This window comes from Sciurus carolinensis, chromosome 5 (assembly GCF_902686445.1).
Source record: "Sciurus carolinensis chromosome 5, mSciCar1.2, whole genome shotgun sequence".
NCBI lineage: Eukaryota > Metazoa > Chordata > Mammalia > Rodentia > Sciuridae > Sciurus > Sciurus carolinensis.
This window is the reverse complement of record NC_062217.1, coordinates 8,903,497-8,917,644: the sequence shown is the minus strand read 5'-3', so window position 1 is coordinate 8,917,644 and position 14,148 is coordinate 8,903,497. Positions and strand designations below refer to the sequence as shown.

The 14,148-nt window shown below is 42.4% G+C and overlaps 2 protein-coding genes across 6 annotated transcripts in view; one reads left to right on the top strand and one right to left on the bottom strand.

Moving 5' to 3' along the window:
- Window positions 1-962: 962 nt before the first annotated feature.
- On the bottom strand, window positions 963-14,108 carry Poglut2 (protein O-glucosyltransferase 2). The gene is made up of 10 exons (XM_047553776.1): window positions 12,300-14,108; window positions 10,818-11,023; window positions 9,282-9,487; window positions 9,022-9,099; window positions 7,228-7,400; window positions 6,874-7,111; window positions 5,285-5,494; window positions 4,505-4,594; window positions 3,200-3,307; window positions 963-1,182 (listed from the first exon to the last, which is right to left on the bottom strand). The coding sequence occupies exons 1-10, from the start codon at window positions 12,479-12,481 to the stop codon at window positions 1,165-1,167; spliced, it is 1,509 nt and encodes a 502-aa protein (XP_047409732.1). The 5' UTR covers window positions 12,482-14,108; the 3' UTR covers window positions 963-1,164.
- Window positions 12,960-14,148, top strand: part of Bivm (basic, immunoglobulin-like variable motif containing) — a 33,776-nt gene continuing 32,587 nt past the window's right edge. The window contains exon 1 of one of the 5 annotated variants that reach the window (XM_047553772.1): window positions 12,960-13,402. The gene's annotated coding sequence lies outside the window, so the exon portion shown is untranslated. Of the gene's footprint in view, window positions 13,403-13,852; window positions 14,145-14,148 lie in introns of those variants that run through there. The other 4 variants (XM_047553769.1, XM_047553775.1, XM_047553774.1 and 1 more) reach the window with 4 other exon arrangements.

The following is a 14,148-nucleotide window of genomic DNA, read 5'->3' as shown; positions in this document are numbered from 1 at the left end:
TATTTTTTAATTCTTGTACTTTCTTTTTCTAGACTCACTGTGCTGGCTTACACCTCCCATGCTATGTTAGATGTGTCTGATTGGAATCCTCACGTTGTTCCTGATTTCAAGGCAACGTTCTTAGAAGATGTTGAATAGTGGCCTTCCAAAATATGTCCAGATCTTAGCTTGGGGGCCTGTGAAATGTGACCCTGTTTAGAAAGAAGTCTTTGCAAATATGAAAATTCTTGAGATGAGATCATCCTGGATTTAGAGCAGGCCCTAAGTTTAATGACAGATGTCTTGATAAGGAGAAAATGGACACATAGAGGCAGTGGAAGCCACTGAATTCCAAGAACTGCCAGTGGCCACCTGTTGGAGGGAAGGTGTTGGGAGGAATTGTCCCTCAGAGCCTCCAGAGGAAGCTGGCACCTTGAATTCAGACTTCTGGCCTCCAGAACGGGCCTGTAGAGAAAAAAATTTCTGTTGTTTTGAGTCACCAAGTTTGTGGAGGTTTGCCAAGGCAGCCCAAGAAAACTGATAGGAAATAACACGGGGCACTGGCTAGTGACTCTAGTACTGAGGGATGTCTACACTGGACCAAGAAGTGTAGGTCCTGCCATTCCAGACCAAGGGAAAAGCAAATACTGCGGCAGTAGGGAAACAGTCATTGACAGAACTGTGGCAGGAAGTTTTCCCAGGTCTCAGGTAGGCATTAGAAAGTGGGGAGAGGTCTGACTAAAGACACAGGCAGAGGTCACATTAAAACTGGCCTTGTGTGACACATTAGTTAGGATTAGGTTTGCTTGAGTGAGTGAATTTCCAAAATAGCGGTAGTTTAAGGAGTCAGAGGTCTCCTGCTTGGTCATGTAGATGAAGGCAAGAAGGTGGCAAGCAGGCTGCTGAGTCAAGCCCACCCCTCCCCCATCTTTCTGCTCATGGTCCCAATACAGCTAATAATAGCACAACAGAAGCCTTTAAAATAAAGATGCTTTTATTATAAAATTCTAAAAATGTGCTTTAAAGGACAATCATGGGAATAATGTATAGTAGAAAAATCTTCATAATGCACATAATCACACAGCAGATTTTTCATTGGGGAATTAATACTTAAAAAAATATTCTTCTTTTCCGCTGAGAAGAGTCTTCAGAGCACCATTATTTGAATGAAAGGTATTTTGCATATCAGAGTTCATCTTTGGTCTGCAATTAAGAAGCAATATATTAAGAGCCATCAATAAGTTTTATGAGTCGATTATTTATTCTCCCCTAAATGGGAGAGGAAGAAAAAAGTCAAGTTTCTGCTCCATGATTTTAGGACCCAGATCTATTTCCAGAGGATTAGAATCATCCCAGTGCAAATCACATTGTTTCATAGGGTGTTATGGTTTGGATATGAGGTGTCCCCCAAAATCTCACGTGTGAGACAATGCAGGAAGGTTCTGAGGAGAAATGATTGGGTTGTCAGAGTCTTAACCCAATTAAGGTGTGGTAGGTGTGGCTGGAGGAGGTGAGAATTGGGGCGTGACTATGGGGTATATATTTTGTATCTGGTGTGAAGGGGAGTTTCTCTCTGCTTCTTCATCCTCATGTGAGCTTCTTTCCTTCACCACACTCTTCTGCCATGATGTTCTCCCTCACCTCGAGCCCTGAGGAATGGAGCTGGCCTTCTATGGACTAAGACCTCTGAAACTGTGAGCCCTCTAGTAAACCTTTTCTCCTCTACAGTTGTGCTGGTCAGATCCTTTTAGTTACAGTGGTGAAAGAGCTTACTAAAACACAGGACTGCTGACAGGGAACCCAAACTTCCATGTATCTGTACAACTGTAAAGCCCTTGTGTGAGGAACACTATCAGTGAAGAGCTGGCAAAGAACAGAACAACATACAAACAGAGCTATTATCCTGTTGCTAACTTCCAGTAATCAGTGGAAGATACTAATTGGTACCTCCTCTCAATCACAGATAAAGAAAAAAATTCAACAGTACAGACTCCACGGGAGCCAAAGCGGGAAGTGCCGTAACACTAAATCACAAATTTGGTGAGGGGAACCATTGGCTTGAAGTGATTTCACGGCCTTGACAGGGATCAGCACTGATTCTGTACCACTCAAGGGTCAGTGAGCTAGTGGTAAATCAGTTCTCCAAAAAAAAAAGAGAAAACAAAACACCAAAACAACCAAAATTTTGATTTGTAGCATATGCTGACCGTCATGATATAAATACTCTCCAAAGAATGATTCCAAGCTAGCAAAGATTTAACTAGTGTGTGAAACTCCTGAATACTTAATAGTTGGTGAGCTCACATGAGCTGGTTTTGTCACATCACTGGGGCCAGTGGTCACCTTATTGCTTTTAAACATCCTTGAGAGGCAGACATAACCATTGTCAAATCTGCCTTCTCATATTTGATTATAATACCACAATTCTGACTATGTTTATTCAGAAAAAAGATGATTTTTCTTAAAATAATGTCTAGCCAGCATATTTACACACACATAAATATATAAGAAATGCAGAAAACTGCAATTTGTATTCTTCCAAACAAAAATCCAACTATAATCGAAACACTCCTCTGCCACACTGCATCTCCATGTACAAATATACACAATCTGATCTTGATATGGTTCTGCTTTGTTATAATCCTGCTAGATAATTTTGAGCCAATTCCTCTGTGAGCTCAGTTTTGCAAACCGTGAATAAAAGACAATCACTGTATGACTTCTAAGGATCTTTCAAGTCTTATAAGTCCATATGTGAATCTGAACTTTGCAAATGAGGTCATCATGAGGTGCCATCAACAGAGATTGTTTTTAAATGCTGTAGCATGAATACTCATGGTTGTATATTTTTTCACTTCTGCAATGGAATGATGACCTTTGCCAAACCTATCGCGTGGGGAGATGAGGGCATCAGATGATACATGTGAAAATACTCTTCAAACTTCTAACATCTGTTCAAATGCCATGTGATCTGAATTTTCAAATTGAAAAAGGCCTCGCTCAGCCTTGCCAGAGAGCTACCCTGGCTCTCACATGGCTGAACCTTTTCTAGTACACTGTTATTATCTATGATAGCCATCTCCCTGGTAGACTGAGTTGCTTGGAGGCTCAGGAAGAACTCCACTGTTTCTTGCCTGATTGAATGACTGGAGGGATAGGTGAAAACTTGGATCAACATGAGTTCTTACACTGACACTGGCCAGAAGTTCCCTTCTGTTACCTTTTTCCTGTGGCACGTGCAAGGAAAGAGGTCGTCCTCGGTCTGTGGTTCTACCCTCTTCATGCCCTCTCGGATCTGGGGCTCGCTCACTTGTAAGTTGGCATATTCCTGATAAGTGACAATAGAAAAGTGTCCCTTATCCAACACTTGTAAGTGCATACATCAAATGAGACACACTGGAATTCGCAGACCGAGATTCACTCAACTCGTGTGTATGTAAAAATGTGATGTGCAAATTCCTCTGTAATTCCCAAATGCCCAACAACAGAGCTTGAGTCCTGAAGTTCTTTGAACTCTGGTTGTTTGATCCTAACCTGTCATTATTCTATTCCTAATTTATATGACTTTATTTTAATCACCTTCTGCCTTAGAGTGAAAATAATTTTGCACATGAACTGCCCTAGAATGAGAATCTGAGGACAGATACAATTTCTGCCTTCCCCTCCATGGCTTGCACAGCCTCAGTTGGTATCCTCATTCACTAAGTTCTCACCCTGGGATAGGCACTGTGTGCAAAGCACTGATGCTAAATCTTTGTGAATGAGTAAACACCACCCAGTGGATCTTTGGAAATTCAGATATGAGTCCCCCCAGTTCATGCATTTGATACAGTAAACTTCTGTATCACTTCAACACCTCCTAGGGAAGATTACAAAATAGGAGGGGGCAGTACAGACCAGAAATAGATCAAGTTTGCTTTGCAGCAGAGCCTACAGTATAGGGCTCAATATCTGTAATTTTGAGATAGGAAGCCAAATCTAGATCTAATGCTATTATTAGCAAATGGCATCTTTACTGCTGTATTTTTCTAATGAGTCTTTGAAATCGTCAGATGTGCTTTGACTACAATCCCAAAATGCTTAGGTCTGTGGAAATAATTTCCAAGAGAAGTCATGGCCCAACTGGGTGTCATGACAAGGGGCCCAAACAGATACTTTGAGCTGTTTACACAAAGAAATGGGAAGGCAACAGCAACATAACACTAAGAGAAAATATATACCCATGTATGGTAACTTTGCAGGATAGGAGACCAGTTTCCTAACTACATACCACATAGTTCTAATATTAGTCCTTTCACTTGATGTTGTAATATTTTCCAATAGCTAATACTCATTTTTCAACTATATAGTATTACTACTTAGTAGTTGCCTTGATTTTCCCCCAAAAGAGGGACCTGACTCACCTTATATTAATATGATCTTAGAAATTGTTAAAATGTACATGTATTTTAGAAATTGAGTGAAATATTATATGCCTCTAACATGTCCAGTTGTAAGTTACATGACTATTTTGAAAAATACTAACCTGGAAAAGTTTAAAGTAATAACAGAATATGTCATCACCCATGAGATTATTTCTTGCAAATTCTTGTCCTGCTTTTGCTATCTTCTTTGCCTTTGGGAATAAAACAAAAATCCTTTCATGAAGCATCTTTTTTTCCTTCGTAGACAGATGCAAACAAAACTCCAGAGTGAGCACAGTGAGACAACAACAGGAAGCACAGCCTCAGGGTTCTCCTGTGGCAGAGGAATGTTTAACAGACTACATCTGATCAAATCAAAGGCAGGTTTTCAAGACTTGAAAGTCTGAGGAGTCCTATTGTGTTTCTTAGAGTTAAACCTCTCTTGGAGAGAGATGATATACAGCAAGCAAAAGAACAGTGACTTTGTAAAGGAAATGCAAGGTGCAGCTATATTAGTGCACTTTTTCACAGTTTTCAGCCATTAGCTTGAAGCTAATTCCTGTAATCCCTCATTTTACGCCACAGAGGTTAGTGACATCTCTTGCCAGACTGGCCATCTTAATTTTCACATTGTTAGTGGAGGCAATCATGATGCTTACAATGTTTACCAAAAGAGAAAATATAATCAGGATGAGGCTTAGCTTTTGTTTCACATGCAGAGGGGACAGTTGATCTAAGATCAGGGCTGTGTTTGCTCGAGGGTACTACTGTACCACTCCTGGGCAGGCAGCTTCCCATTTTTGTATCTGAGCATCCTGCACATTCTCCAAGCACAAGACATTGCAAACATACCAGTGATACCTGGCACAGTGGAGGCAAGCCTTCCTGGAGACTGACCTTACCTCTTCATCATGGTCTTTTGCCCATTTAAGTTTTTCCAGCAGATCACTGAGGTTGCTTTTCACTGGAATGTAGTGTTTCCAGGGCTGCAGCTCATTGTAGAAGTGTTCATAGTAGATGGAGTCCTGCTTCAGCACAACACTGTCACCCACCAGCAGGTAGGGTAGGCGATAGGCCGCTACAGTGCCATCAATATTTATTTGATATTTATGCTGCAAAACAGTAGTAAAGTACAAGAACCTCCACTAAATTCCTACTTTCCATTCTTTTTTTCTCTCCGCATTCCATACCTCAGTCTGCCATCTGCAGATACAAATGCAAAGGCAGGGGCCAGGTTTTGCCCTCTGCCTTTGCCATTTGGTAATTATGATTATATAACATGCTGACCTAAAGCTAAATGCTTATTTTGATATGGTTCTAAATTTCAGAAAGAGAGAAACAAATCTAATAATGAAGAAGCCAATGAAATGCAAGGGTCATCCTAAGGCTACAACGTAAAAAAAAATAGATTTGCAACCTTGGAGTTCCTCTACTTTTTTTTTTTTTTGGTGGTGCTGGGGATTGAACCCAGGGCCTTATGCACGCAAGGCAAGTACTCTACCAACTGAGCTATATCCCCAGCCCGCCCCATCTTCTACTTTTTTATGGATTGCATAAGTACCTAATAACGGCAAATTCTGTGCCATGTTAATCATACTTTTTAAACACCAGGGACACCCAAATGTCTCAAGGAAATTAACAAGCTCTGGGGCAAGAACATCTATGAGTAAAAATATTCACAGAGCTCTGGTCATCGATAGCCTTAGTTCTAGAAAATTCAGCAGGCAGGAAAAAGCCAAGGCATGATGTGACAAATGGCTTGCATCTGTTCTCTAGTTGTGGTCATTCCTTTCTTTGACATAGGCCTATGAAAAAATAATGACAATTCAACACACAGCATTATCTGGGTGTACCTTCCTTCATGTAAGCCACTGAAAGAAAACCTGTCTATGGAGCAGACAGTTCACTAATCATTTGCCTTCCCTCGCATGGAGGATGGGTGACTACCTTTTGCCATCTTTCTTTCTACTGTAGGGTACTACAGAAACACCCCGCTGCCCTCAGTGATCTAGGGAGCAGGGCTCTGTCCACTGCCTGAGAAAAGGAGCTGTTAGGAAAAGTATCACTTCCTGGGAAACATGAGTAATCCTCATTCTAGATGTGAAAAGCCAACCCAGAATTCCCAGGCAGAACGTCAGTGTTTCAAGTCACTCCTCACCAGAAGGTCTGACAACAGACACCTGGTTTTCATCTTCTTTAGTCTGTTGTTGGCGCTGTATTTCTGGTGAGAAGTCTTTGTAAAATGACTTTTGTGAACTTAAAGGATTTGAGCTGACGTGAGCTTATCTTAAGGGTTAGCTGGGGAAAAAATCAGAGCTCTCCTCAGGCTCTGAGCTCCCTCGAGCATAATTCAACGTCAGGGCTGGGTGGTGAGTACAGACGCAGGCTGTTCAAGCCCATTCTCTCATCCCCTGTGATTTACAGGCTTCGATTTCCCTTTCCCAAAGTACTATTTACACAAAAAGCAGAAAGGATCGGTCACTAACGATACCTTGAAGAAATCAAAAAAAGAGATGTGTTTCACAATGGGACCATACAGGCTCTCGTCATGTTTAAAGAAGAAAAAGTTGGTGAAGGCAGCATCGATGAGTTCCGGATGTTTCCTACTGAGCTTCACCAGCTCAAGTCTCTCCTTGCGGCTGTCTCGCCCTCTCCAGACAGCAGTAGAGTTCTTCCTTTCCCAGGGAGGCCCCGTGTTGGCTTGTACAGACATCATATCCAGACTTACTCTAGAACACAGAAAGTGCCTCGCGTCTTCCTCCCAAACCATCACATCACAAAGGTGGAGGGAAGAACTCACCAAAGAGAGCAAGCTGAGGCTGGGGGACCCTGACCCGTCTCTCACCGGCCCATGGTTTCTAGAACAGAGTCCGTCAAGTCGTAGGTGGGCATCACGATGTCCTTAGAATCTGTGGAGCCACACCAGGAAAAGATTGGATGGATGTTTGAGCTGGATTTCTTTTTTTCCAAAGGCCAGTCTCCCAAATTAACAAAAAACTCCACATCTGGCATCTTCACCTAGGAAACAGAAAATGAAGTGCTTATTTGCAGTTCTTGCACTGCATACTACCTTATACTTATCAATTAAAATCAGCAGTGCACCAAATGAAAGGACAACTTTATAAGCTTTAGGCAATGATGACTCTGGCTTGAATAGTGGGTAACTTTTCCAAATGTGGTCACATGTATAAGCATTCTAAGTTTCCTTTCTGAGATGTCTAAATTGGTCAACAGACTCACTACAGGAGAATGAGGTGGCAAAGGTAATCTCTGTTCCAAAGCTGCCAAGAGAGGCTACGACAAGCAAAGAAAGAATTGCTAGAAAGCAATTCTAAGAATTCTTTTCTGAGCAGTGGGACTCTAGCCCTAGTTTCTTGCTAATGAACCAGATGTTTCCATTTTAGACCAGGTGGGTGGTAGGAACAGGATATAAATTCAGGGACACACAAAGGTCAAAATAGGAACTTCCAAGCTCTGCAGCTCTGACTGACAAATGCTGTGAACACATTGAAAGAACCTGATTATTAGTCATGGAAAATGCTTGGAATATTTGCAAAGCAAGATGTATACATACATATTTATTTGTTTAGGTAGGCATTGTGTTGGTCCATCTGAGAAGCATCTTGAGAAATTGGAGTCCTGAAGAAAATTCTTATTTTTTCCACGGACACAGATAAGCAAGAACTATTTGCCAGTAATCTGATGTCTTAGCCTAAAGGAGGTATAATACTGGTACTAAGTATTACTATATTTAGGAGTCACTGACTGAATATGCTTTGCAATCTTGAGAAGAGAAGTATGATTTCCCATGAGTTATTCAATCAAGATATGCACACACTATTGAATAAGTAAATGTCATAATAGATTTTACATAAATACACAACTGGTAAAAATGTTGGTATAATTTTCATTTCAGCCATTTTAACACTGTTGAAATACTCCACTCGAATCCTATTAAAGCACATTAGGAACAGGATTCAGAAGAGGAGTAATCTTCTTTGGACTCAAAGTAGGTTTAGTATCAAAATCATTTTACCACAGGAATTTTCTTTCCTCTGTAAGACATTGTTATGGGTCAAATTGATTCTCCTAAAAAAATATGCTGAAGTTCTAAACCCCAGTATATTCGAATGACCTTATTTGGAAAGTGGGTCGTTGCAGATGTAATTAGTTAAGATGAGGTTACACTGAAGGAGGGTGGTCTATTAATCTAAAATGACTAATGTTCCTATGAAAAGAGAAGAGATAGACACAAGAAGGCAAGAGGCCACGTAATGAGAGGAGAGAGCAGAGTGAGGTACACCAGGGAACACCAAGGACAGAGGACAGCCAGAGGCAGGGAAGAAGACCTTCACAATCTCAGAGGGAGGGTGGCCCTGCTGGCACTTTGATCTTGGATTTCTGGCCTCCAGAACCATGAGAGAATACATTGTTGTTTTAAGGCACTCAATCTCCAGCACTTTGCCACAGTAGCCCTGAAAACTAACACAGGCATCCTATATACAATTTCAGAATATTATTATAATAAAGCTCTAGAATAGAATATCCCTGATATTGTTATGTTTTATTTTGGGAAAAACTATATTATGAAAGCTGGATTAAAATCACCTTTTATGACTCAGGGAAAAGATATACTTACCTTTCTTGTCAAAGAAAGTAGTATGGCATCCATGAAAATTCTAAAACCTACATGTTCACCATGAGTTTTGATGTAAACCTAAAAGAGAATTTAACATTTCTTACATTAGTCTAAAAGTACTGTCAGACTTGACTGAGGAAAAGCTTGTCACAATGATTGCAATGAGGATGATGTTTAAAGAACTGTTTAGCCAATTGCAGTCAAATGGTCAAAACAAAACAGCATCAGGAAATCAAGGGAACCTCAATCACGTGTTGTACCTTGTTATTCTTTAAGGTGTAGTGACACAAGCTCTGCCTCTGCCCAAATCTTTGTGGGATTTCTGCTGCGATCTTTTCTGGATCAACAGTAGGGAAATGCGCCAGATCTTTCTGAATCTGAGCAATGGTTCCTGGGCAGTTCATCTTCTGTAGCCAGGCTGCACTGTCCTCCAAAGGACAGTCACAGTTTTCATGGTAAACCGGCCCTATTTGCACACAAACAGCAAAGTGCAAGATGGAACATTTCACTCAGTATTTGACACATGTAACAAGTACCCAAAGTGCAGGCTTCTTGAATTTCGACTAGTGAAGTAGGTAGGAAGGCGCATGGATTGAAAACATATTTTAAAAGAAATACACTTTTATTCTAATGGGGCATTCTGAATAAGTCAGTCTTCTTGACAACTCTTCCCTATGAACTCCTGTGATGTCTTCATGTTCGAGTCTACTTTACACAAGCTCAAAAAACAAATTGATGGGTTCTAATGTATCCTCTACAGTGGATATTATAGTTCATTGCTCTTTATGTTTGGGGTACTTAAGAATCACCAAATATTGGTAAAAGAATGTTAGAGGAATATACCTTTCTCAATGAAAAACAAAATTTGTAATAATATTTCAATGGTACATTGCATAAATGGGTTCTTAAAGTGTCTAAGGTACTTTTTTCAATGGGCAAAACATCAAGAACAACAAAAGTAAATAACCTCTATAATGCTTTTAAAAAAAGAAATATAAAATTGTAAAAATAATCCTCAAAACAGTCTATTTCATTATGATGAGTTAATTGCACATTTATAGAAATAATACTAACACAATGTAGTAGAATCTGAATGGATTTTTACTGTCATTCCTCTCCGTAATCCTCAGACTCCCACCTGATCCAGGAAGTACTGAGAATGCAGCATTTTTTAAGGTTCAGATGGTTATTCTATACCTAATGGGAGGCAGGAAAGGAACCCAGACAAGAAACATTACCATTCTTAGGATGTCTTTGTTACATACAATGCTTCCCCAGAGTTTTGGGGTCCTGCCTCCTCTGAGAGGGAAAGAATGGCCTGGATAACAAAGCCGAGGTCTCATCCTAAATTAGAAACCATCAGAGAATTTCCCTGAAAAAATGGCATTGGAATGAAGACAAAAACAACAGCCAACCTCCCCTCTCTGCTTCAAGCCATTTCCCTTCCTAAAGTGGTCTACCAAGTTTCAATAACTTTTCCCAGTAACATAAGTCTTCTATCTCCAATTAACAAAGTATCATACAGGATCATATATACAGCTCCATTATTCTTGCTAACATTATGTTTTCAGATAGCAAATTCTCTAATAATGTCCCTTGCTCTTTAGCAAACTACAATTTCCACTCAAATTTTGAATTTCTCTCTTTTACCAAGATTCCTACCTTAGCTTTCAGGTAGGACACATCTTTTTACTTTCAGTGAAAAAAAAAAAAAAATACCAAGTTCTTTTTGTTGGTGGAATGACATATATTATCATGTTTAAGTACTATTGTTATAAAACTGTGTTCCAAATTACCTTTTAAAATATAGGGAGATTTGGCTACATGTTGACCTTGGAATTTAACTTCTACCTTCAGATTTTTGTAGCTTGCATACATTCTGTATCTTACTATGAAGGACCCATCCTTCCGGTCTAAAACCTGGACTCCAACTCTCGTGAACTGCTCATCTGGTGCTGAGATTTTAACCTGGAACACCTTTTCACCTGGAGAAAATGTGAATCTGTGGTGGGAAGAGCAATGAGATATAGAGGTTATTTTAAGGAATAAGCACCAAATGATTATGCTGTTCAGTCAAGTAAACTACTGTTCTCCACATTCTTCTTCTAATATGCTTGCTTCTTCTCTTTTATGCTTTTGGTGCCAGAATAAATATGATGGATCAGAAATTTAAAAAAAAATAAAGAGGAAGACAGTGATCAAAATAGCATATAAGTTTCATTGGACAATGACAAAGGGATATATTAATATTACTAATCTATGTAAGCATGCAAATATTTATACATTCCATATATAATAATATATCAGCCTATTTATTTCATGGCTGTTACATCAGAACATCTGTGATCAAATGCTGTGCCTGCAAAGATGATTTTATTTTGAAAAATCACTCTCAATGATTCTTAAAAATATCAGAACTGTAAATCAGTCCCAGATGTGGACAAAAGCAAGGTAGGCAGTATGTCATCTTTGTAAATAAAAATGTTTGTGGAGTGAGTGCTCTTGCTGTTGAGGTGGTATTTGTTTCTCCAACTGTACTATTTGTAGCCAAGTGACAAAAATTACACCTATCTTTTTCTTTGGAAAACTTTTTTTTTTTTTCAGTGCTAGGGATTGAACCCTGAGCCTCACATATGCTAGGTGAGTGCTCTACCACTGAGCTACACCCCTAACACCTGGAAAACATTTTATTCCCAACATATATTTTCTTATAAAATATACATAAATATAAGTTTAAAGTATAATTTTAATGTATTGAGTTCATTGGAATGAAACAAATTTTTGTTATATAGGAATTTAGTATTTCCAAACTTTTCTTTTAAACTCTAAAGTGTTAAATAGTAGTTAATTTTTCTTCTTGGGTTCTAAAACATGCTTACCTGCAGATGTATACCTGAAACTCTGGGGCAGCACCACAGAAAAATGAAGTTGATCAAGTTTCTAACAACTAAGCTTAATTCCTTACAATAGTTTATGCAAAAGTCGTTAGAAATAGCACCTCCAACAAAAAGTAGGAGCTTTGTTTTGCCCTGATAATGCAGGAATATCTACCAAAACATCTAAGAGAAGAGCTATTAGTATATTATGTATGGCAATTCCTAATTATTTCTAAAACTACAGAGAAAAATTGGGAAGGGAAATCCAGATGTGCATAGCACCCAAATAATCTGGAATTAAACTGCTGTGGAGAAGCAAGTTTTGGGGTGGATGAGAAGTGAAGGAAGAAACAAAGTCTAAAACCCATTCCCGAATACTTAAGGAGTCCCTTCTCGACTTACTTATCCCCTGATGTATCCACCGCCTGAATATAGAAATAGCGGGCGGGAAGGACGACATCTGCTTTCAGTCCCGGTCCCCATATTTCGCTCTTCTCTGGGCTCAGTCGCCTCTCTCCGCCGGTCTCGGCAAGTGCTGGAACAGTCCCCAGAAAAAAGCAGTAAAGCAGCAAAATGCTGAACATTTACAAGTCGGACTCTCGAGATGATTCGCGGATAAATGCAGACGTGTAAGAAGGGGACACCAGCAGCGGGACTTTGGTGGGTCCCGGCGGCTAAGGCGGCTCCAGAAGTGTCGTTTAAAGTGCAGGGTAGGCGCTTGCTCGCCTCTCCACTGTCTCCACAAAGTCACAACCGGAGCGTGGGCGTGTCCAGCTGAAGGATGCCAGTTGTTCTGCTAAAACCGGTAAGAACCGCGCTGCGTCCCTTTCTTGGGACAATGATAAACTTGTGCTATTTTTGCTGCTGGAGCATCTTTCGGGGGGCGAATCCGTCTCAGGTTCCAGCCGAGGTTCCAGGCGAGGGGATTGGCCGTGCGCGGGGCCAGGCTTAGTAAGGGCTTCTCCAAGTGGATGGCGGAGTGGACACGCGGCCCGGCGCCCCAGGCTCCCTGGGACATGTAGTTCGCCGCAGGACTAGCGGAAATCCTGCCAGCTTCTTTCTTTCTTTCTTCCTTTCCCCGCTTCCTCCCTGGTCCCCCCGCCCTTTTTCTTTTTTCTTTTTTTTTAAAACCAACTCTCACCCATATTCTACTTTTCGGTCATCGCTTTCGGGACAGAGGTCATCACTACAGATGCCTAATAGAGGGGCACAAGGGTCTGGAGTCACAGCTAAGATTTTTGATTTCTTTGGTCACCACATTCTCAGCACGTGCGAAGGTTAGATATAAAAGGAGGGCGGAAGGAAGGTGTTGTCACTGATGTCCGACGACCCGTGGCCGGCCACCGCAGTCCAAAGCGCTGTCCCTGCGCGCTCCGATGGGACCAGAGACGCCAGCCCCAGGGTAACCCGAGGCACGTCGCGGGCGGCGCGCTGGCAGCTGTGATCCAGGTCCGGCGCAGCGTTCCACCAGGGCTCAGCGACCCAACCCGGCGAACAGGCCAGAGGTACATGGGAGAGTGGGCAGAAGCCGAGGTGACCTCCAGCAGTGCGCCCCGCACACCGGACCCTCCGCGGGGCGCCCGGCTGCCCCCGGCGGGGCCTGCTGCCCTGCGTGCCTATCTAGGAACCTCCATCGCTTCCCGGGCAGAGAGGTCCAGCCTCTCCAGAGCCCTGTCGCGTCCGAACGGACTGCATCGGTGTCTGTCCTTCCAGGAAGGAGTAGGGTCGCAGAGCCAGAGAGAGGCGCCAGGGTAGAAAGGACGAGCCCTCTCGGGAACAAAGCTCCATTGAAGGTGCCCGACAGACATCGGTGGCCCCTAGCCTGGCTCTTGTCTCCGCGCCACGCTCGGCAGGACCCGGGCACCCAGCTCGCGGTAGCCGTCCCCTCCCGCTGCACGCCCGCCCCCGGCCAGGGCCGTCACCCGGGAGGGGTGCGGGTGCGCGACGGGAGACGCCTCGGGGTCAGCCCGACGCCGGGCGCCGCCCCCTCTGCTCTCTGCTTCCCTCGACCCTTCTGGGGCCCCCGGGAAACCGGCTTGCGGGCAGGCGACTCGGTGCGTCAAAGAGGGCCCGTTGGGACCAAGGCGGGGGGTTCCTCTCTGCTTGTCGCCATTGTCCTTAGGAATATAAACGCCTTCATTCACATCCGGAATCGGGGGCCTCAGCTCTTCTCCCGAGGGCAGTAACTGCCCAGGTCCCAGCCGCCCCGGAGCCTTGGCCCCAGGACGCCCCTGGGTCCCCGGACAGGTTC